This window comes from Loxodonta africana, chromosome 19 (genome assembly GCF_030014295.1).
Source record: "Loxodonta africana isolate mLoxAfr1 chromosome 19, mLoxAfr1.hap2, whole genome shotgun sequence".
Taxonomy (NCBI): domain Eukaryota; kingdom Metazoa; phylum Chordata; class Mammalia; order Proboscidea; family Elephantidae; genus Loxodonta; species Loxodonta africana.
The window spans coordinates 17,910,261-17,934,457 of record NC_087360.1 but is presented as its reverse complement, the minus strand read 5'-3'; the positions used below and the strand labels follow the sequence as shown (position 1 = coordinate 17,934,457).

The window sequence follows — 24,197 nt, the reverse complement described above, 5'->3', positions numbered from 1 at the left end:
TGAGATAACAGGGCTGAGGCGAGCTGGGACGGGCACCGAGCTATGAAGGGCAGCGAGGCTTTGCCCCAGGGCAGACATGCTGTGTGGGGTCTGCTGGTGGGCTCCCTGGCCCACCCAGCCATCAGCGGCTCATGGCACTTGGCGCCTGGCATGACCTCGGCCAGCTTGGCACTGTGGCCTCCTCATTGGCAGGCGCCCCCTTTCCAGTTGCAAGAGTTGTGAGTCTTTCACAGTGCGGAGGGGTTGGGGTCCGGGGTAGTCACCTCCCCCAGTTGCAGGCAGGCCCCATCCGCCAGTCCATCCTGGGCTCTCGGCGGCTGCGGCAGGGTGAGGCGTGCTCTGGCTCCTCTTCTCCCCACCTCTCGGAGCTTGGCAGTCCCGGAGGCGCCCTCGCCAACTCAGCGGGACATCATCCTGACAAACTCTGGGAGGGGACAGGAAGGAGTAGGGGAAAGCAGCAGTCAAGGCCCAGGACACTACCTACATGCCTCCCTCAGATCCGTGGTTGCTGTCCATTGCTATGGCCGACTCCTGCTGTCTCCCACATCCATGCTGCCCTCTGTAGTCCATTTCCCACACAACAATGACTGTGAGCTTTCTAATCTGCAGATCTGACCCTGCTTGAACCTCCCATGGCTCCCACTAGATAACATCCAATGCCTTCATAGGGCCTCAGGCCCTCCCTGGTCTGGGCCCAGCTGACATTCGGCCTCATCTCTCACTGCTCACCCCCAGACCTCGTTTCACTGCCTCAAGGGCGGCAGGTTCTCTTGTTCTCATTCCTGCTTGCCCACCTCCCAGCTTTCCTACCGTCTGCCCCCCTGCCCTTCTTTTTCACCTCGTGGCCCCTACTCAAGCTTTCAGGGCTCCACTTTCTCTCACGTTCTTCAGGAAGCCTTCCCTAAGCACTTCCGGCAGCTTGGCATGGCTGCCCCCTCGCTACTCCACACCCTGCTCTACTTCCCCAACAGAGCGCGGATGGCACTGTTTGTGTCTGTGTTACCCTTACCGGTCTTGGGCTCCTCAAGGCTGGGATCAGGCCCCAGTATGTAATAGGCATGCACTCTGTGTTGGAAGAATGAATGGGGGAGCTGGGCTCTCAGGGAAGGGCTGCCACGTGTGGTGAGCAAGTACTTGGATGCAGGCAGCCTGGGAATTTCAGAAGCTTTGGTGGTGGCAAAGCCTCTGCTCATTCTCTCCATACTCTTCCCTCCCTTGAAGGCCAACCAGTCCCTGGAAAGGGCCTCCATCCTGTGTGTTCTGGACACATTCATCTGGCACATCTAGGTGTTTGTCTTGTCTTTCTGCTCTGAACGCAGGTTTCTGGTGCAGTCTTTGCCTTTCCCCCTTGCATCCCACAGTGCCATGCTGCAAATGGTGTCAGGCACAGCAGCATGTAGTGACTGAGATTCCAGGCCTGGGTTTAGGCCCCAGCTCTGCTTTGTCATAGTTAAGCAATCCAGAGTGAGCTGTATTACTTCTCTGAGCCTCAGTTTCCTCCTCTGTCACAGGAGGTAATACTAGTGAAATCCATGGAGTCCTTGTGAGAATTAAATGAGGTAATATGTATAAAGTGACTTAGTACAATGACTGATACATATTAAGTGTACAGTAAATGATAACTGTCATTACCATTATTGACGCCTTTAAAAAACATTTACTGAACATTTGCTATGTGCCAGATACTGAGATATAGAGGAAGTACAATAAAATCAATAAAACGTGGTTCCTCTTCCCAGAAAGCTCAGAGTCAAGTGGGGGGGCAACCATAACGAGCTGCTGGGGGTTAGTGTGAAGCACACGGGTAAGCCTGAGGTGCTATGAAAGCCCAGAAAAGAGGAAGTTCAGTCTGGGAACCAGGGAAGAGGTTCTGGTGGAAGAGGCCCCACTGCAGGGTTCTGAAGGAGGAATAAAATTTAGCCCAAGTAAAGAACAGAATAAAAGGTATCCTGACAAAAAATAAAATAAAATAAACAACAGCATATTCAATGCCTGGAGTCAAAAGAGAACATAGTAGGTTCATGAACCATGAGTATGTTGGTATGGCTTGAAGGTAGACTGTGAGTGAGGAATGGCAGAGCTATGGCTGGGGAGGTGACTATGGTCAGATCAGAGGGGCCTGAGTGTCAGGTTTAGGAATGTGGTATTCAGAAAATACCTACCATGGATGGATGCATGAGTGGATGGACAGATGGATGGGTGGACAGATGGACACAGGGATGGATGAGTAGATGGGGCCAGATGGAGAAATGACTGTACAGATAGACGAACAGGTTAATGGAAGTCTGAGTAGAAGTATGGGCAGATGGATACAGATATATGAATGTCTGAATGAAAGTTTCGAAGTCTAGCTGCATGGATGGATAAGAGACGAGTATATTAACTAGATGGGTACATGGATGAATGCATGGGTGAACGTACAGAAGAATGGAGAGATGCATACATGGTCAGATAAGTGTGTGAATATGTGGTTGCATGGATGATTGTTCAGAGATAAATGAATGGATGAATAGACATTAGGGCAAATGAAAAGATGAATGCTTGAACAAATGGAGGGATGGGTATGGAAAGATGGATGGCTGAGTGGATGGATGGATGAATGGCTGGATGGCTGGATGCATGGATGGAAGGACAGATGGATGATTGTAGGAATGGGAGGTGGATTAGAGGGTGCATGTATGGAGGGGTGGGAAGACAGAAGGGAAGGGACGGATTGATGGTTGCATGATGGGTACACAGTTAGAGGGCTCCTGAGATGGCCACTGCTGCCCGGGCTTCTCTCCCACTTCCAAGCCCCACATACCTTCAAAGTCCACTCGTCCATCCCCATTGAGGTCCACATCTCGGATAATTTCCTCTATGTCTCGGTGTCCCACCTGATGACCCAGGAGCTTCCTCATGGCTTCTCGCAACTCACTGGTGCTTATCTCCCCATCACCATTAGTGTCAAACTAGAGAGGGCAGGAAGGAGAGAGTGGTAGCTACAACACAGAGACTGGCAGCAGCAGATCCCAGGGCTGAGCTCCTTTTCCAGGGTCTTGGTATTGTCCCCTCTTCTCCAGAGACCCTTCTCCATCAAAGCTCCCTCCCCTGGTCTAGGACTTAGGCCTCTTTTCAAGTAGCCATCCTGGGTTGGGAATCTAATAGTCTACCCACCCCCATCTGTCCACTGCCCATCACTCACCTCTCGGAAAGCATCTCGCAGTTCCTTTACTCCGATCATATCTGCTGTTTCTGCCAGGAGTTTAGGTCCCATAAGCTCCACAAAGTCATCAAAATCCACATGGCCACCCACTGAGGACAGAGGAAAGGGCTAGGTCACCCATCTATCCAACCCCCATCTCTAACTAGGCAACCTAGGGAACTGCCAACCCCACCTTGACTTGTTCTGTGCCATGTCCAAGGCATAACTAAAGGCTAAATGAGGACAGAGAGGTGACCAGACACAGGTGGTCTGTCAAGGAGTCGCTCAGGGGAATAGCCAGGGATAAGGAACAGATCAGGAAGTTGAGAGAGGTAAATGTGGATGGGAGAAAGACACACTGGGTCACAGAAACAGCCAAAGCATTCCAGAGAGAGACAGAAATACACACACATAAGCAGAAAAATCAAAGTAATGGCTGTCTGATCCATATACCCCAAGCCTTACCACTGTGCAAAGAGAAGCTCAACTTCCAACTGGCTTTCCTGGTAGGTAGAAATGCTGGTGAACTGACACTCACTCACCTGCTCACAGAGCCTTCAACCAGTGACTGAAAGGACTTGGGGGATAAATACCCAGCAGGAGAGGTAGGGGCTTGAGGAGCGGGTGTTCTACACTAACTCCCTGAGTTCCCCGGCAGGGTTAAGCTCCAGTCACCCACAGTGGTAGCTGCTTGAGGGTACAATTTGTGGTGCTCTGGCCCTTCTATGTCTCACTTCCCTACTCCTACCAATGCTTTCCTTCACCTACCAAAGAAACAACTCACTCAAATCCTTGTCTCAGGCTTGCTTATGGGAGAACCCAAACTAAGGCAGGAAAAAACATCATAATAACAGCATGCATCTCTCCAGCTCTTACTGTGTGCCAGGTACTGGGTTGCTTTACATGTATCACCTACTGTACTCTGTACAGGTCTTTCTACGCTCTACCTCCCCTATTAGCCTGCCTGTTGCTGTCGAGTATGTTCCGACTCATAGCGACGCTATAGGACAGAGTAGAACTGCCCCATAGAGTTTCCAAGGAGCGCCTGGTGGATTTGAACTCCCGATCTTTTGGTTAGCAGCCGTGGCACTTAACCACTACGCCACCAGTGTTTCCACCTTCCCTATTACAACTCCCATTTTACAGGTGTGGAAACTGAGGCTCAGAGAGGGTGAGTGGCTTGCCCCAGGTCCCTGCGAGCTGGAAAGCAGTGGGCCCAGGCCTGTCTGACTGCAGAGGACGGCGAGGGTGAGGGTGCGGAGGAACTCACGGTTCATGTTGACCTGCTGGGACAGCTCAATGAGCTCCATCTCAGTGGGCATGTAGCCCATGGTGCGCATGCAGTTGCCCAGGTCCCGGCAGTTGATGTAGCCATCCTTGTCCTTGTCAAATTCTCTGAAGGCCTCTCGGAGCTCTGAGGAAGAGAACAAGAGTGGATGTGGTTGGGGGTGGGGCCCCCCAAACAGCCTTGGGGGCCGGGGAAAGGTAGCCCAAGGGCCCACCCGCTAGGAGAGTAGGACCTGGGGCTGCCAGGACCCTGAAGCATGTCTCTTGCCTCCTGCTTATTCCTCCAGTGGCTGGCTCCACAGACGACGCCCTGCTCTGTACCAGGCCCTTTTCCCAGGCGGCCAAGGTATCTCAGCCTCCCTTCCCACCAACCTCCTTTCCCACACCTTCCTGGAGGGCTGAGCAGCCCTGTAACCCAAAGGGCCAAGTTTACCTTCAATCTCCTCTGGTCGCAATGATCTGTCCTGAAACAAAAGAACATGTCTAATTAGCAGCTGCGAAGGGCGTGGAAGTCATAAAATGCCCAAATTTTGGGGCCCATCCAAGCGAGAACAGATGCTGGGTGGCAGATGATGGAAATGCAGGCATGCCTGGACCGTGTCCTTGAGGAAAAAAGGGGTGGTCTCATATCCCCCATAGACATGGAGGCTCCTGGGCCTTGGACAGGAGATGTCCAAGGACCCAACTGCCCCACCCAGCCTGGGCTTCAAACCTCTGCACCTCCAGCCCCTATTCCAGACATGAGAACATGTCAGGAAAAAAAGTTGGTCTGGAGGCAGAGACCTGTAGATAAAACAAGGTCAGTGGGAGATCACACAGAGAGAAGAAAGCGCCACCCAATGAAACCAGGAAGAGCAGGGGAGAAGAGGCCTGCAAACGTAATGCCTGTGAGGGCAGAGAAGGCAGGGGTTGGAGAGGCAGCCCAAGAGGGGAGAAGAGGAGGAAGAGGCTGGGGACGTGAAGCAAAACTGGGGCTGTGCCCTGCTTTCTGGGCACTGCCCCATCTGTTCCCATTTGGCTTCCATCCTTACGCCCTGCCCTGTCACAGGACACAGCCCAGGACTCTGGAGGCCACCAGTGGCTCAGGCTGCTGCCAGGGTCTCAAGCACACATCTCCAGTCTCAGCAGTGCCCAGGTCTCCTTGGGAACTCAAGGAAACCCTGGGTCCTGGCATCTGAACAGATGGCAGTACAGTCTCCAGAGAGCAGGCCCAGAGGAAGCACAGGGCAGGCCGAGGTGGGTGAGGTGCCAGCCGCCACAGGCCCGCCCAGAAGGGAGACAGACTGACATGAAATGGATACGGTGCCCACCTGGACCTGTTGAGTAGGCTTCGAAACAGGTCTACAGGGCTCCTTCTCCCCAGATATTCCAGCTGTCTGCCTTTGGGCAGGGAGCCCATCAGACAGGACGTCCACCACAAGTGTGGGCACACTGCAGTGAGCTGAGGGCACCGCAGCTGCACACGGACTGTTCTAGCCAACAGGGCCAGGATGGGTGCTCACCCACCTTGAACTTGCCCCAGAGCAAAGCACACTGGTACCTGGAAAATCTGGAGGTCTTTTAAAAAGGGGAGGGGTTCCTGAGCAACATCTCGTGGGACAACCAGAGGCACGGGACCCAGAGCTCAGAAGGGGCTGTGTGTGGCGGAGCAGTGCAGAGGGTATGTGTGAGCTGGAGCTTGGAATGCGCAAGCTGCAGCTACCGGGTCCTCGAGGTAGCATTTCCAGCTGCGAGTGGGAGCACCTGACATCTGCATGTCTCTGTGAGATGACTGTCTGGACTGCCACTGGCCTTCAAGCTTGTCCAGTGCATGGCACAGGGTATGCCACTCCTGTTCCCAGCCAGACATGGATCATGGGTGACCGAAAGGATGTTTTTTACCACTAGTAAGTACAAGGGAGCGAGTGAGTATGCATGTACACAAATGTGCACAGCACACTCACTAGGACAAACTACTTAAACATAACCAGTCCTTTCCTGCCCCTCAAGCCCTCCACCAGCCTCCCACTTCTGCAGTACTAGAGAAGACGAGGGTGCTGCTGACCCTCATGCCGTCCCTTTCCGGACTCCTTGTATGACCATAGCACTTGTGCCATGGAGTTAATTCTGACTCCTGGCAACCCCCAGGTGTAGAACTATGCTCCACAGGGTTTTCAATGGCCAATTTTTCAGAAGTAGATCTCCAGGCCTTTCTACCAAGGTGCCTCTGGATGGACTTGAACCACCAACCTTTGGTTAGCAATCAAGAGCATTAACTGTTCGCACCACCCGCAGGCATCCTTTGACAGCGTGCCTGCAGCCGGAGCTGCTGTGGCTGAGTCCTGGCCCTGGCCTTCAATCACTCCCTGCCCCACGTGCAGCAGTGGGGGTATGTGTGCTGTGCTCTGGGACGGAGCTGGGGACGTGCCCACAATGTGGCAGGAAAACCATGTGCACTGTCATGAGGGTCGGGTGGGAATGCAGCACAGACACACTTCTTTCTCCTCGACACACAGCAGGGGGACGAGCTTGGCCTCTGGAGGCAGACAGACCCGAGTGCAAAGCCCAGATGGGCTATTTCCTGGCTGCGGGCCCGTGGGCAGGTCACTTCAGCTCTCCAAGCCATAGTCTCCTCCTCTGTAAAATGGGTTAACACCAATGCCCACCTTACAGGGCCCTGGTGAGCATTTCATGAGACAAGACATGTCAAGTGTTTAGCACGTGGCCTTCAATGAATGGATCTTACAAATGTTTGCCATCATCATTGTCAGCCTCCTGGTGATACCTGTAGGAGGCTTTCCAACAGGTCGCCACTAGCCACGTGTGGTGATTGAAATTTGAATTTGAATGAAATAAAATTAAAACTTCAGCTCCTCAGTCACACGAGGCACATTTCAATCCAATTCCTCAGTGCTCGATGGCCACATGTGGCTAGTGGCTACCGTAGTGGTCAGTGCAGATTCTGGAACACGTCCATCATCGAGAAAAATTCTACAGGACATCGCCACGTAGAGTACTGTTGTTCAGCACACGGGAGGTTCTCGAGTCTGAGTACCAGAGTTAGAATCCCAGCTCTGCCACCTGCTAGCTGTCACCTTGAGCATGTTACTGCTCCGTTTCCTCACCTGTAAAACGGGGATGGCAATAGTACCTACCTCCTGGAGTTGCTTTGAGGCTTAAATGAGACAATCCATCAAACTACTTAGCACAGTGCCTGGCACACAGTAAGTGCACACACGTGCACACACACACACACACACACACAAAGTAGCTACTGTTATTACTTCTTGCTGATGGGTGTGGACTCACCAGTATTTTGCAGCCATGAGTGGGAGACTTTGGGGACAAGATTCACAAGTTGGGGTTTTGAGGTGTATCTGTTGGGGCACCGAGGCTGCTACGTATGGAACCCCTCTTCTTCCCAGCACCTTCTCACGCCCTGCAAAGCCGAGCCGAGCTGGCTCCACCTGGCCAACTTACGTACAGGCTGCCTGTTCTCAGCGAAGCCCTTGCGCAGGAAAATGCAGGCAGGGCCCAGCAGGTTGTGCATGACAGCGCAGTTCTGGGCCAGCGTCAGGAGTGGTCCAGGGAGCTCGCCAGCGCCAGCCAGCCCCTCCTCACTCGTCTGCACCACCGTGTAGCTGGTCTTCTCCTCCTGACGCATCTTCACCAGCACCAAGCAAACACAAAAGAGAGGGGACTGTCACCTCCCCACCCAGGTGGGCCCGCCTGGCCCCAGCCTGACTCCTGGTCCTGGAAGGGCTCTCCTCCAGAGAAGGACCTAGAGAGTGAATGGTGGGGTGCACAGAGCCCTCAGGATGTATGGGAGCAGCCCTCAGCTCGGTCCACCAGACGGAGTCTCCAATCCTTGACTGAAACCGATGTTCCAGAGGGACCTGGTTGTGACACCCATCATGTGGCGTGCACACACATACCACACACACATTGACACAGAATCACACACTTGTGTGCATGCAGCAGCTCAGAGAGAGAAGCAGACAGAGGAAAGTTTCTGTTTTAACCAACAGGAAGTGTTCACTCAGAGACTAACGGAATAACATCCTTTCCCCGAGATGTTCCCAACATCCCAACTCAATCCCCGGCGCAAAGTCATTTCTCTGAGCTACCAAACAGACTTCGGACCCCATTGGAAGGCTAGGCGGGGAATCAGAGCTGGCAGCGTAGGGAACAGGCTCAGCTAGCCGGCGAGACCAGAGGCCGCAAGCCCGGGAGGCTGGAATGAAGCAGGCAGGGCGTAAGAAGTGGGGGCTGGGGCAGGGTGGACAGTGTGACTGCATGAAGGGCCAGTGCTACTTAAACGCAGCCCAGTACTGCCAGACCTTCTGATTCAATCCCTTTTGTGCTTGGCGGTACATACAGCGACCATGAGCTTTTTCAGTCTCTGGGGTTTTGGGGAAGCTGCCGTCCCACTGATAGTGCGTGCTGCCACAAGGCAAGGGCCCTTATGACCGTTTGAAACCAAAGAAACAGGCGTGTGCCACAAATCACTGTTTTCACAGGGTATTGTACGACGTATCTGAATTTTTGGTAGGAAAAATAGAAATTTTGAAAGTTTTTATTTGTCATACATATGTACCAATAGACTGCAGTGGGGATTCTGAGGTATAATTAGTGGTACTTCATATGCACCACCAAACACTTAGGGTAGGCTTATAGGAGGGAGCAAGAAAAAAAATCCATACTAAAACCCGTTAACCCGTTGCCGTCGAGTCAATTCCGACTCATAGAGACCCTACAGAACAGAACAGAACTGCCCCACAGGGTTTCCAAGGAGCGGCTGGTGGATTCCAACGGCCAGCCTTTGGGTTAGCAGCCAGAGTCCTTAACCACTATGACACCAGGGATCCATACTACCTACCAAAAATTCAGACACAATGATTCTGCATGCTTCCATTAACGAAAACACATGGTATTGACAAAAAATTCAAAGCAGAAAATAACTGGGTCACCAACTAAAGCCCCAGGGGGACCAAACAGAGCGTATCTGTGGGTCCAATTCCACCCGGTTGGTGACTAGGCCGTCAAGCACTTCTCCACCTCCTCCTGCCCACTCTCCCTGGCTCCCTGCCCGGCCCAGCGTGCTGGACCTCTGGAGGCTGAGGCAGAGCCGTTGCTGCTTACCAAGTATAGCTGTGCTCCCAGGCCCGGCCAGCTCGTCCTCTCCCCTGACTGTTCCCACGCAGCTATAAAAAGTCAGCATTGCCCCTAGGTCTGCCCCTTAGGTTACCAGCACCATCCAGACACAACATTTTCCTCTACCCGGGCCTCTTCAGGATGGCCGGTGCCTTCTCAGAGGCCAGGGCAGGGTACTCTGCCTTTGGCCCTGAACTTGGATCCCTCCATAAGAAGAGGGATAGGGCAGCAGAAACTTTGAGGGTGTCTTTGCCTGAGAACCCCAGAGGTACACACCCTGCCCTTCCAACCTGCTGTACTCCAATTCCAGACAGGCGCCTCCAGTTCAAAGAAGGCCACTCCTAGGAGAAGATCCTAAGACCCAGGGCAGCCTGTCCTCCCAGGCTGAGCAGCAGAACATCCCACCACCCCACCTGTCCTCTAATGCTTCTCCCCAAGCCCTGCACTGTGGGGCTACAGATGTAGACAGCTTCAACACTCCCTTCCAAATTCCTAAGCCTCTTCCAGGTCTAGAGAGGGAGAAGCAGTATTCCAGTTCCTCTAAGGGAAAGCAATTTAGACCCAGGGGAAGGACCTCGGCTCAAGGCTCACATGTGATGAGTGCAACAGGGTCCCAAATCCCAGAACCCAGTGCCATCAAGTCGATTCCGACTCATAGCAACCCTATAGGACAGAATAGAACTGCCCCCATAGAGTTTCCAAGGAGGGCCTGGCGGATTTCAACTGCCGACAGTTCAGGTAATCTCAGAATCTGAGGGATGTCAGGCAGATCAAGGGCCCATTCTGGTTTGACACACAAGAGAGCTAATATTCAGAGCCTCTACTACACTCACAGGCCTCCAGGAGACAGACTGGAGTGAGGGCAGAACAAGACAGACCTTCCCAGTGGAGAGGGTGGATCAAAGGAAGCTTGGATTCTACAGTGGCCTAACCCCAGAAGCGATCTCAGGAGATGTTTGTAGGGAATCAACCATTTTGTTTCTCGCTGAATCTTGTGAGCTTGGCTCATCCTAGGAAAGAAGAGGCAGCAAACCACAGAGAACTCTGAGAAACAGTGTACTGACTTCAGACTCAGTCTTGGGGGCAAATTCTGGCTCTGCTGCTTGCTGCCTGTTGCGTGAACTTGGGCAAGTCACTTCACCTCTCTGTACTTCAGTTTCCTTCCTGTCTACTCACAGGAGTCGTGTGAGAAATAAATAAGCTATTGCACATAAGGAGCTCTGCCTAGTGCCTAGAGCTTGGTAAGAGTCAAATGAATGGAGTTGCCATGGCGAAGACAATGACGACAACAACAATGCTGGTGGCCATGAAGATGACACAACTTAAGACACTCCTGGTGCCAGAAGGCATTACTTCTGGTTCCAGACAAAGTGGGAGAACACTTGCCAATCAGGAAAGAAATGAAAGAGATGGGGAAGAATTTGCTCCCACCAACAGGGAACAACTGGTGGCTGGGGAATTTCCACTGCATCTCTTGATTCTAATACTGCTTGGCACCAAGTGGCCCCAGGAGGCTGCTGTCTTCCCCAGCCAGCGATGGCACCTGACAGCAGGGTCCTGCGCTGCTCAGAGCCTAGGACAGGCTGCTTCTCACCATTACCAGCTCCTCAGCTATCACTCAGGACGCCAAGTGGGCAGTGGCCCACGGGGTGACAATGTTTCCTGGCACCAAGGAGACAGGTCCTGAGTGTGGCATGGCAACAGGAGGGGCCAGCGTGCCTCATGACCCAACAGCTTTCTAGCAACACAAGCTGGCCAAGAGAAGAGAGGTAACAAGCTCCCTCTCACTGAAGGCATTCAAGGAGAGGCCAAAAGAGCAAGCACTGGTCTGAGGCAAGGGAGGGGAGTTCTACACCAAGTGGGAATTTAGACTAGTGGCCCCTCAGGTCAGAGTCAGGAATCTATGAATAACGTTTCTGACAGGCGGAGAAAGCCAGAGGCGCAGAGACAGAAAAACAAAACCAAACAAAACCCGGCTCTAATTCACACAGACCAGGGCTTAAAGCCCAGCTCCGCTATCAGTTGGCTGTGTGACTCAGGAAGTTCTTATCTCTGAGTCCAGCTCCTTTCTCCATAAAACAGGCAAGAGAACTACCTCCTGGAAAGGACCAAATGAGATAACAACTATTAGATACATCGTAGATGCTCAAAAAAAAAAAAAAATTAGATGCTCAGTAAAAAGCAATTACTTACTGTTAATATGAAAACGAGGAATTGAATACAATGTTTTATGACCTTTTACCTTACTCCTTACAAAACCTCTCCTTTTTTCCTTCTCTTCTCATTCACTTCTCTAAAACCCAGATGGGAAAAAATTAAGATTACGGTGGCAATAATACATTATGTGAATACTGTATGCTAGGCACTGTGCATTGCACTTTATTTAGTCCTCACAGTCATCTTAAAACCCATTGTCATCGAGTCGATTTCGACTCATAGCGACCCTACAGGACAGAGTAGAACTGCCCCATAGTGTTTCCAAGGAGCGCCTGGTGGATTTGAACTGCCGACCTTTTGGTTAGCAGCATAGCTCTTAACCACTACACCACCAGGGTTTCCGTACAGTCACCTTAAAAAAAAAAAATTTTTTTTTTCTTTCACCTTAGGAGGTAGATATTAGTGTCCCCACTTGATGGGTAAGGGAACAAGGCACAAATAGATTAAGTAACTTGCCCAAGGTCATGTGGCTGGAAAGAGGAGACCTACGCCGTCTGACTCTTAGCACTCTGCTATGTGAGGAAAGATAGGTGGTGTGGGACAGAAGGATGACTCTTATTCTTAAATTCACTTCTCAAAGCTCTGGATAGAACCCATGGGAAGGCTTTCAGCCCTGTGGTCATCTAGATGAATTCAGATCCATTTCTGCTTCTCTGCAACAGTGGGGAGGGCATCTCTTATGTGGAAGACTCCCCTACGGAGATGACAGATGATGGGGGTAAGGCACAGAAGAAACTATCAGCCCTCAGAAGGATCCAAGAAACAGCAAAGCTTAAGAGGAATCTGATGTGAGCAGCTTAGCTAAATGAGGAAGACAACAAGCAGAAAAGCCTGGAATGCCCTAAATCGAGAGGCTGTCAGACTGACTGAGAAGGTAGGATGGTGTTGGGGGCAGATGCACCTGGAACCAACGTGAGACCTCAGGTAAGTCACTTAACCTCTCTGACCAGCAATCCAGCAGGAAAATGAAAGAGCTGGAGGTAAACATCTCTATCAGTCCTTCTTCCTTCAAATAATGCCCATGAGTCTCTTCTATGTCCTGACTAAAAAAAAAGAAACAAACCAAACCCGTTGGTGTTGAGTCTGTTCCACCTCCTAGCGACCGTCTAAGACAGAGTAGAACTGAACACTGAACCACTGCATCACCAGGGCTAGAAATACAGGGAGAAGTCAGGTCAGAATATCTCAGCTAGGACCAGATTGGTTCAGGACCCAAGATTGTGTCCACTAAGCAATTGTTTGCACAGGAGATATGTTGTGCAGACATGCGTATAAGTTGATTTCGTAGTGGATTTATTGCTTATATGCTAGGATAATATTCTTTTGCAAGAATTCCTTTTGGAAGGTAAATAATTACCTCTAGGGTATCCTTCATGCAAGCCTGGACTTGTATCTATACGGTTTTGTTTCAAGTGGCTTCTGCCTGTATTTCTAGCCCTCTTATAACTTCTTACAAGAAACTCTTGTAAAAGAATATTATCCTAGTTTGTAAGCAATAAATCCACTACAGAAATCAGCTTAAACATACTTCTGCACAATGTATTTCCTGAGCATCCAATTTCTTAACTGAAACAATCTTGGGCCCTGAACCAATCTGGTCCTAGTTGAGATGTTCTGACCTGCCTCAGGAATTACTAGGGATAGAAGGGGATACCCTGCTTGGTTCGTTTCAGCAGCCGTGGGATCTACTTTACAAGCCACAATTCTGAAGGCTGAGCGATCACCACAGAGTGTCAGAGACCCTCCAGTGAAGATGAATGAGCCCCCGGTCCCACTGCTGGGAAGGAATCTAAACAGCAGCAGGGACAAAATGCAATGCTTCTCTGACCCCGTCAGCGCCAAAGGTGTACATCCTGATACTCTAAAAACCCACCCTCTCCATCTGAAGGCCCAAGAGCCCCAAAGCTATAGTTTCTCTCCTACATCCTGTACGGATTTCTAAGCACAGTCCTCCACACAGCCCTGAGTCCCAGCTTCAGCTCAGTACAGGACATTAGAAGCTGTTCGCAAGATGGTGTTTGGAGGCAGAAGCAGGGAAGCAGCTCTGGACAGAGCCCCAGGGAAGGGTAGAAAGCATCACACGCCCACCTCTGAGACAGATGGCAAGATCCCCACCCCCCACCCCACCCCACCCAGGTCTTCGGAACTCCAGAAACATACCTTCCTTGAGAGATTTCTCAGTGGAGACTTGACACAGTTGCCCATCCTAAGCTGCGGCAGCCCCTCTCCAGATCCCCGGGTCCATGAAGGAGGTTCCTAGGGGGCTAGGAGGCCTTAGTCCTGGCCACCACCAACCCCAGCCTCTTGTGCCTCGGCCGCACTTCCTCCAGGACCCGCCTGAGCCTGCTCTCGTGTGCGTGCTCTCTCACTCGTCTGCCTGCTCCTGCTCTGATTTTTTTTGGGGGGGGGGGGTGGATTGTGTGTGTGTTTGTGGGGGGATTTAACTTCCTGGGCACTTTCTCAAGGAGATGAAGGCAGGAGGGGAGGGTGCAGGGCACAGAGGAAACAGCCCTGAGAGCTGAGGGCAGAGGCGGCAGTACTGGAGGAGGCTGCCAGATTCTCTACATCAGCTTAGAGCTGAATCCTCTCCGATTCTCTCCTCTCCCTTGGCCCCTCCTCTCCCCACTGCCAAATCTGTGGGGAGATTGCCTCGGTGAGGGGGGCTCAGAGTGGCAGCTGTGGCTGGGAATTAGGCCAGCAGCCCCAGAAGGGGAAGCTGGCTAGTTTGGGCCCCCAAAGCCAAGGTGCCTCCCAGCTCCCAGCCTTGTGTGAGCATTCACACACACATGCATACGCCAGCACCCAGGGAGATGTGTGCCCCTTCTCATGAGCACTGAGCTGGACAGACCCGTGTCCTAATTGCCCCCTGGCCATTCCAGTTGGATGAGATCGGGCAGCTCCAGTGAGGGCCTGGGAGATCTTGTGACGTATCCATCACGCTCCAATTTTCACACTTGCCTCGTCACTGCAATGGGATGAGGCTCTGGGGCTGGAAGCACAGCTGAGCGACCAGCAGAGAACAGTTCTGCTTCCACCGCTGGGTGTGCAAAGCCATCTTTAAGGTCCCACACTGGAACTTTTTAAGCGACTGGGTCTTCCCTGTCCCTCCAGGCACCGGCTTTGATTTGAATTCATCTCCAGCCTCAGATGTCACACTGGAGACCTACAGCCCCAGCCAGATTACCCGAGAGATGCAGGGCCCCTGTTTCCCTGCACCCAGCTTTTCCCAGCAGGGGGCACCAGAGAGAGAGAGACTGAGAAGCAAAACTCCCCATGTGCCTGAGGCAACCAACTGACAGACGCAGCTGAGGGCGTTTTCAGCCCAGAGAGGCAACTTTCCCAGGGGCGATTCGTCCAGCTTTGGGTGGCTGGTCAGAGCTCCCACTAGGGAAGAGATGGGTGGGGGCGCTGTCCCAAGGGTGCCACAGGCTTACTCCTGAAGAGCTGGGGAAGGAGGTCCCTGGTGGTTCTTGACGGCTGTGTTACTGCTGCTGACGGAGTATATTCATCAGGAGAGTGACTGGGCAGCCTAGTTTTGGCCAAACCTCTGGAAGGGAATTTGGAAAAGGAGAGGCCCCCTTCTCGGGACAAAGGGAGGAACCAGGCGGGCACGAGGGGCCCTGGAGCCAAAAAAGCAGGAAAGGAGTGGAAGGTGCCAGGGAGCCAGGTGGAGCACAGCCCACATAAACGCCTTCTTAAGACCTACCCTGAACTCTTCCTCAGAAACAGAGCAGGAAAGACCCTCCGCAGGGCTGGGCTGGAGGCAGGGTCACGCGGAAAAGCAAGGGACTCAGGATGGGAAGGATCTCAAGGCCTGGGGCTGAGTCCTGGCTCTGCCGGCTTCTGACTGGGGAATCACTTCACATTCCTGAGCTGCCGTTCCCTCCGCAGGAAAATGGGGATGCCCCTAACTTGCTTCTAACACGCATGTGGGAAAATGCATGGCACTGACAGGTACTTGACACGTTTAAAACGGAAAACAGAACATATAATTTGCCCAATATGTATGTGCCCAGCACTGTGCCTGGCTCTGGGAAATGTTGTAGAAAATGAGAAATGGCATTGCTGATTCCAGGGATCATGCCTGCTAGCAGGTGAGCAACAGATATTAAATAGCTGCAAACACGATTACTTCATTACATTTCAGATAAATGCTACAAAGAGGAAACACAGGAACCCCAGAATGTGAAACAGAGCTATGACTTAGTCTGGGGGATCAGGAAAAACTTGTCAACAAGATCTAGAAAAGTGGCCCTCTGCAGACTCTTTCAAAAAGACAGTGCTCATCACCAGGGACCCCAGAGGGGAGCGTGGTTAGGCTCCAGGTGCAAGACCTTTCCATACAAACTAAAAGGCTCATCTATGCCAAGGCAATACAGTGGAAAGCAGAGGTTCCCCGATGCTGGCTGCAGGTTAGAATCACGGGTCACTTCCCAGAGGTTCTGATGTACAAGGTCTAGATGGACTCTCGACAACAGTGCTGTTTAACAATACTCCCCAGGTGACTATTAAGCCAGTGTTAAGAAACCACTGAAACAGGCCCTAAGAGCTCAGAATGTGCAGTCAGTCAGACTTGGGCTCAAATCCTACCCCTGCTACTTAGTAACTATGTGACCTCGAGACCATTAACCTTTCTGAGCCTCAGCTTCCTTTATAAAACTGGGATTCTAATAGACCCTCCCACATCGGGCTATTATGAGGAGTTAATGAGATAAAACATGCAAAGGACTTAGCACAGTGCTGGGCAGGAGAAAATATCCTTTATCCACCCAGCCTAGTGTTAAAGGACCACCTGCACTGAGTGTCAGGTGTCAGTCAGTGTGGGTAAGGCATTTATTCATTCAGCAGGGCACCCACTCAGTCAGGCCTGGTGACTCCTGCCCCCTGCAGGCCAGCCCAGAACACAGCACTAGCTTAGTGACCTTGGGTTATGCCTCTGTCCTTGGAAACAGGAGAATGAAGACAAGGAAACCAGGCCCCTATGGAAAAATCATGCACTTTGAATAAATCCCATCTTGCTTTGGTGGAAGGGGGGAAGGAGAAGGGAGGCTGATAGTAGCTTAGAGGCTTAAGGGCAACAAGGGGTCCAGGTGTCTTTAGACTCAGGCTTCAGTGCTTACTTATAAGCTATTTGGGGTAAGGTAGGTGGAGCCGTGGTGGTCCTAAGTGACAGGGGCGAGCTGGTGACCTTGGCAGGGGGCAGATGGCTTGACCTTCAGCAGGAAATAAGAAACAGCTGAACTGCAGGGGCTTCCTTAGGAATGGAGGAGTGAAGCAGGTCACATGCCCCCACCCCCTCTACCCACTGTGGCAGCAAGCCCTGGGCCTCCGGAAGCCACACTCTGAGTTTGGGAATGTAATAACAGGATCAAAGAGATGAGAAGGACAAACCTGCTGCTGATCATTCCTGATCAGGTGGCTAGCCAGACTTCGGCCCTGCCCAGTTCTATTACCAGCATTTGAACTTGGATGCCGGCCCAGTGCTAAGACACTTGGGGAAAGCTGGGTGGTAGCATGAGAAATAGGGGACCTACTCCTAGTGACTTCCCACCAAACTAGCATGGTGTGGCAGAGACAGGTATGTTTGGAGACAGGCAGACCACAATTCTCATCACCAAAAGAACCCAAACCAAACCCGTCGCCGCTGAGTTGATCCCGACTCATAGTGACCCTACAAGACAGAGTAGAACTGCCCCATAGAGTATCCAAGGAGCACCTAGTGGATTCGAACTACTGACCTTTTGGTTAGCAGTCGTAGCACACAGTCCTACCATTTTCTTACTGTGTGACCTTTGGGCAAGTCACTTCCCCTCTCTTGAGTCTCTTTTCTCATCTCTAAAATACGAGGATGGTAATGTCAACCTTCACAGGTTGCTGTGAAGGCAAGATAATGAGAAAATTGTCAGTAGTTTAGCTGGCTCTAGGCTGAGGTCTCAAATGCCCCTGTTGCTTTCTAAAAACAGCTACCAGCAAAACAGGTATCCTGGAGGACTCTCACCAGAATTGACTCCCAGCCACTCCTATCTCCTGTGACTGATGTTAACCACACGTTGGTCTTCTCCTTCTCCTCCTCAGACCCCAGAGAAAAGGCAGTAGGACTTCTGGCCCTTTCAGAGAGAAGTAGGGAGAGACTTGGCCAGGGCAGAGTGAGTAATACACACAGCCCTCATTCTAGAAAGACCAGTCTAATCTGTTAGTGCCCAAATCATCACGGTCTCTCTTCTCTATCTAAACGATCACACCGCCACCACCCACTGCCATCCAGTCGATCCCAACTCAAAGTGACCCCATAGGACAGAGTAGAACTGCCCCATAGAGTTTCCAAGGCTGTAAATCTTTACAGAAGCAGACTGCCACCTCTTTCTCCCATAGAGCAGCTGGTGGGTTCAAACTGAGCTCTTTAACCATTGCGCCACTAGGGATCTATCTAAACCATGTTATTGTTGCTAGGTGCTGTGGAGTCGGTTCCAACTCATAGCGACCCTATAGGACAGGGTAGAACTATCCCGTGGGGTTCCAAAAAGCAACTGGTAGATTTGAACTGCTGAGCTTTTTGGTTAGCAGCCGAGCTCTTAATCACTAGCCACCAGGTTCCATCTAAACCAGGAGAAGTAGGAAACTTCTGAAGTCCACAGGCTGGGAATACCAATCATTCATTTGTTTATTAAATAGTCAGAACACGTTATGTGCAAAGCAGTCTGGGAATGGGGATAGCCTACCCAAAGTGGAGGAGAAGTTTCTACAGTTAAGAAAGGGGAAGGATAGGATTCAGCTGAAAGTTTTATTAGCATTTGCCTCCTCTACAAGGGGTGTTTCTTCCCAAGCTTAGGGTACTGAGCAGAAAGCCTAGTCTTAAAATAGTTTTCCAAGATCCAAAGCCAAGAGTTGTCCCAGACCATGCTTATTCTGAGTTAATTTCTGACACTACATCTTCTCTCCAGGCAGCTGGATGGCATGCCCTTAACTGGGCAGAAAGATGGAAGTAGGAAATGCCCTTTGACATTCAACTCCTCCCTTCACAGGCAGCTTTTGAAGCAACGTACAAAGGCCATTATTCAGGCGATAACTCTATTAACTGTGCCATTAATGAAAGGTGTTCTTTATCCAGCACCAGCTCAGAGCCAGCCATCTAACATCCTTCATCTTGTGTAAGCCTCGCAATAACTCTGCAAAGTAGTTTTGTCGGTCTTATTTCTAGGTGAGGAAAGTGAGACCAGAAAGAGAAAGTAACAGAGATAGGACGTGACAGTGCTGGGATTGGAACTAGCAGCTCTACTACATGTTCCAAACCACCATCCCATGCCTCAGCCTCAAAACTACGCCGTCTCCCTTCAGGTGGCAAGGAAGCGCTGCAAGGTTATGGTGAGAATCCTAATTCCTGTTCATCCTAATGTAGGCCTCCATCTGGGCACCTTCAGGGTCACCATGAACCCTGGATCTCCCCAACTCTATCACAAACGAGAAGAAAGATGTCCAAGATAGCCCTTTGGTAGTTAAAAATAACAACAATAATAACTAACACTGATAGAGCCCTTACTTTGCACCATACACTGGGCCAAACTCTTTACATTTCTCCATATCCCATTTAATCTCCCAAAAACCCATCGAGGTGCTGTGATTATCCCTGCTTTGTAGATTAAAAATACCAGAGGCTTAATGAGGCTAAGCAATTCACTGCTGTTGTTGCTGTGTGCCATCAAGTCAATATGGACTCATAGCAACCTAAAGGTCAAGAAATGGAAGTTGGGAGGCATGGAAAATATATTTCCCCAGGGCTATATTTTGCCTTAAGTAGATGCTACCTGAACATTTCTGTCTTTAGGGTCCCATTTCCCTTCTCTTGCTGGTTGTCCTGTCTCTAAGGATAGAAATCTCAATGCAGAGAGAAGGAAAAGAAAGCCTAATTCCTCTCTGTCACAGGTGACTGTAGCTTGACACAAAAGTCCCAGCGTGGGTTTTGTTGCGGTTGCTGTTGTTTAAACAGGTACCTTGGAGGTGACCACAGGAAGCCCAAATGACTGTTACAGGCTTTAAAGAAAAAGCTTGCAGTCCCAGAGGCAAGTGCTTCCAGAGGAAGGTAGTAAATATTTGATGGGACCTTCCAGCTCCTCCTGACTCAGGTGACCCTGGTGACATTTCAGAACACTGGGCTGGAGAATATTCTCCCTTTAATGACTGAGAAAGTAGAAGAAGGAATGACAGCATTTAGCTGGAATGCTCTGAGCTCAGAAAGGGCCTGTGCCAGCAAATCCAACAAGACTGGAAAGAAAGGGCTCTATTTTCCCAGGAGCCAACTCCGATTACCAGCAAACTAAATGACCAGAAAGCGTGTGATCCTGGGCCATTTACCCACACTTTCCCAACTGCTAGACCGTAAACTCCAAAATGGCCAGGACCTTGGCTGTCTTGTCCACTGCTGTTCCCCTAAAAACCAAACCAAACCCATTGCCATTGAGTTGATTCTGACTCATAATGACCCTATAGGACAAAGCAGAACTGCCCCACAGGGTTTCTAAGGCTGTCAATCTTCATGGAAGCAGATTCCCACATCTTTCTCCCTCCATGCAGCTGGTCGGTTCAAACTTCTGACCTTTCATTTAGCAGCCGAGCACTTAACCACTGCACCACCAGGGCTCCTCCACCGTCTCCCTAACCAAAACCAAAACTGTTGCTGTCAATTCTGACTCAGAGCAACCCTACAGGACAGAGCAGACAGAACTGCCCCATAGGGTTCCAAAGAGTGGCTGATAGATTTGAACTGGTGACCTTTTGGTTAGAAGCTGAGGTCTTAGCCACTGCACCACTAGGGCCCTCATTGTCTCCCTAGTGCCTAGCAAAGTGCCTGGTGCGAATTGGGTGCTCAAGAAATATCTGAGCCCTGAAACTATTGTCCTGAGATAACTTTTAAACCTTAATCCAAATATACCCCCTGAAGTCTTCTTAAAACCGAACACTAGTTTAACTTAATTATTAAAAAATGTATGCCTTGACAGTGGGGGACAGGAGGTGGTTGAAGGGACATGGGAAATATAGGGTAGAGATGAGGGGTGTGCTGTCACATTTTAGGGAGAGTAACTAGAGCCACATAACAATGTGTGTATAAGTTTCTGTATGAGAAACCGACTTGAATTGTAAACTTTCACTTAAAGCACAATAAAAAAAAAAAGTCTGCCTTGAGCATTAAGTCTTTTAAGAACTACATATGGGATCAAAGTGACAACAGCAGCTGAAAGATAGGAACCTTAGGGGGCAGTGAGTTTATGTTAATGGAGGAGGAACAACTCAGAAAAGGAGGGTGAGAATGGTTACACAACTTGGAGAATGTAAGCAGTGTCACTAAACGGTACACGTAGAAGCTGTTGAACTGGTGCCTGTTTTGCTGTGTATATTCTCAACAATGACAAAATAAATTATATTTAAAAAAGAAAGAAAAAAAAAACATTTGCTAATTGAATGAATGGGTGTCACTGAGTCAACAACCGGGCATTACTCTTGCAGCCCAGCCGCACTGCACACACCACTGCTGCCCTTGCACCCCCCCCACCTCCTCACAGTACATCAACCACTGCAGTGAACTTCTTCCTCGACCCATCGCTGCACTAACTCACAGCTCGGCATCCAAACGCCAGCTCCGAGAACTGTTTCCAGCTCACAGCTAATGAGGGCACCCCGCAGGGGCACAGCCACACACTGCTGCCCTGCACTCCACCACAGCAACCTGAATCCCTGTGCAGCTGCCTTCATGTCAGACCTCTGCCGCCAGCTTCAGCCACTGCAGAGGAGTATTTAGAAAAGGAACGTGCAGATCTGAAGCAAAACACACACACGGCCTCCTTGGAATTGTGATCTAGCCTGGCTAAGCCAGGAGCTTGAAACAGCTTCCTCACGCTAGCTGGTAGCATGGCAGCACTGAGGCCCCTGTTCCCCCCACAGCGTCCAAACACTCTGATCAGCCCTCTGCATTACACCCCCCTTGGCTGCCGCAGAATTGTCTCACTGCGGCGCCAATGAGTTTGACTTGATTAGGGACTCAGGACCAGAGGAGATCCCGGCTTTGCTCAGTTCACAGGTTCTTTTCTGCTGAGCCTCTCTCCCTGGCGGCAAACCCCAGAACTGTAGACCTGGGTTCTAACTACAAGGCTGTTTGTGAAGGGCACATGCCCAGCTGCCTGGGACCTTGAGGGAAAGGTCTGGGGGGAAACAAAAGGCACTAGGTGCCCTCCTGGTGACCTTTCCTGCCACTAGAGTGCACAACTATTCAGGCTAGGTGCCTCTGGGTGTTACCCCATGTTCTATAACTGAAAAACTGCCCAATTGCCATCCCAATGGCATTGCTGGGGTGACAACCTCCTTATAACACCCCGAAGTCCCAGTTTGAGCCAGTGCTCTGTCCAGCTCCTCCATGCCAACCCAGACACCTCTTTTATCACATTGTCAAGTCTCCTTCCAGCTCTTCTAACTTTCCTATTCCCCAAATCTCTCTTTTCCCAGGCCTGTGAGGCCACCAAAGGCAATGGCTAAGGTCTAGTCCCTGTGCTCTGAAGCCCCCTTTCTTGGCCCCCAGACTCCAAACTCTTGCTCTCTTCAATCGCTCACTGGTGGTAGTGGCCAGAGGCCAGAGGCCAGAAGAGTGGGTTTGGCACCACTTGTTCCGAACGCCCCTCCTTGACCCCTGCAAGTGTCCAGGTGAGTTGTGGAGGTTGCTCCCTTCCAGGGCTGGAGGATCCCGGCTGGTGAAAGGCAGCTAGGCGATGGTGCCTCCTCAGAAGAGGCCCGAAGCGTGGACAGCGCACAGGGTGCTGAATCAGGCTCGGGGGAGGAGGAAGGCCGGCAAGGGCGCCGGGCCGGGGGAGGACTTGAGAAGCCGAGGCGTGACCCGGGGGGCCGCAGGCGGGGGGAGAAAGGCGATGGGCAAGAAGCGACTGCAGGCTCCCGAGCGCCTTTCCTGGGAGCGCTGGTGGAAGGCGCGGCCCTTACCTGGCCGAAGGCGGAGCTGAGCATTGGACGCAGCCGGTGGAGGAACGGGTCCGCCTCGGACACGGCGGCTGGAGCGGACTCCCCGCGGCGCGGGGCTTGCAGAGAGCCCCGGAGGCCGAGCGCAGGGGACAGTCCCCGTTCCTCCCCGTCCCGCCCGCGGGCCGGCGGCAGCGGCGAGGGCGGCGAAGGTCGGGGCGCCACGGCCGGCAGCGCCTCCCGGGGCCTGCTGTGCGCCGAGGGGAGCCCGCGCCGGTTCCCCCGCACGCCCTCCTCTCGCGGGGCCGGCCGGCAGAGGGGCCTCCGCGAACTGGGGTCCCCGGGCGGCGGCGGTGTGCCGGGATAGGCGCCGTGCAGCCGGCGGCCGGGCAGACCGGGCTCCCGGGGAGGGCCGTGGCGGGGAGCCCGGCTGCCCCCGCTCGCCGCCGCCGCCGCCTTCAGCAACGACGTCTTGGACTCGCTTTTGGCGATGTGCGAGCTCATCGCGGCGGGGCCGGCGCTCGCATGGCCCGGCGGGGGCGGCGCGGGGCCCCCAGAGGGCAGAGAGCTGGGCGCCCGGCGGGAGCCGAGCCCGAGGACGCGCTGGAGGCGGGCGCCGTCCCCCGGCCGCTTAAATGCGGCCCCGTCGCCGCCGCCCATGTGACAGCACAGCCTCTGCGCCCGGAGCCCAGAGCTCCCCGGCGTCTGGCGGTGCGGATCTGGGGGGGCCCGCAGGCTGCCCTGGAGAGCCCACCCCCAGCTCTCCAGCGGCCCAGGTACTGCCGCGCCCCGCCCCGCGCCCCGCCCCGCGCCTGGGGAGCCCCGCTTCCGGGCGGCCCCTGGCGGCGGAGGAGGCGCTTCAGCGTGGAGCCGCCAGCGCAAAGAAGGGGCTCCGCGTAGAACCCCAAAGAGGTCGAGACCCTGGTGGCGCCGGCAGTACCTGTATCAGGCCTGGAGACGCCCACAGTGCCCCGGAGCAGCCGGAGCCTCCAGAAATACAGACAGGACGCACTCCCCAGGGGGTAAAACTTTGAAATCTGGAGGAAAGGGGCAGGGAACTAGAGACCCAAGGGGTACGAAGACACTCTGGCACCACTGCGCACCACACGGGCCAGAATGGTGTCAAAGGCACCGCTGGAAGGCAAGGCGCCACTCTCTGGACGCGCTCCATCCACTCCTGATAGCACAGAATGAGACTAGGATGGCCCTGATAAACCATAGAATGAGAGTAGGATGACCCTGATAAATCGACAGAGAATTCTCTGGAAACCAAGTGGCGCCTGTAATACCTGGACTGGGCAGAGCCTGGTGATGATCAAGTCTCAGGTAGGACTCATTAGCTGTCCCTCCAGCTCCTGTCCCCCTCTCCCCTTCTTGCCCTTCTAGATACCAGGGAAATCCCTGCTCTTGGTCAGCAGCCAGG

The 24,197-nt window shown here is 52.3% G+C and overlaps 1 protein-coding gene across 1 annotated transcript; it reads right to left on the bottom strand.

Moving 5' to 3' along the window:
- On the bottom strand, positions 1 to 23,434 carry CABP1 (calcium binding protein 1). The gene is made up of 6 exons (XM_064271951.1): positions 22,799 to 23,434; positions 4,905 to 4,935; positions 4,455 to 4,598; positions 3,185 to 3,294; positions 2,804 to 2,951; positions 1 to 424 (listed from the first exon to the last, which is right to left on the bottom strand). Exons 1-6 carry the CDS (start codon positions 23,432 to 23,434, stop codon positions 399 to 401), a joined length of 1,095 nt encoding a protein of 364 aa, XP_064128021.1. The 3' UTR covers positions 1 to 398.
- Positions 23,435 to 24,197: the final 763 nt, after the last annotated feature.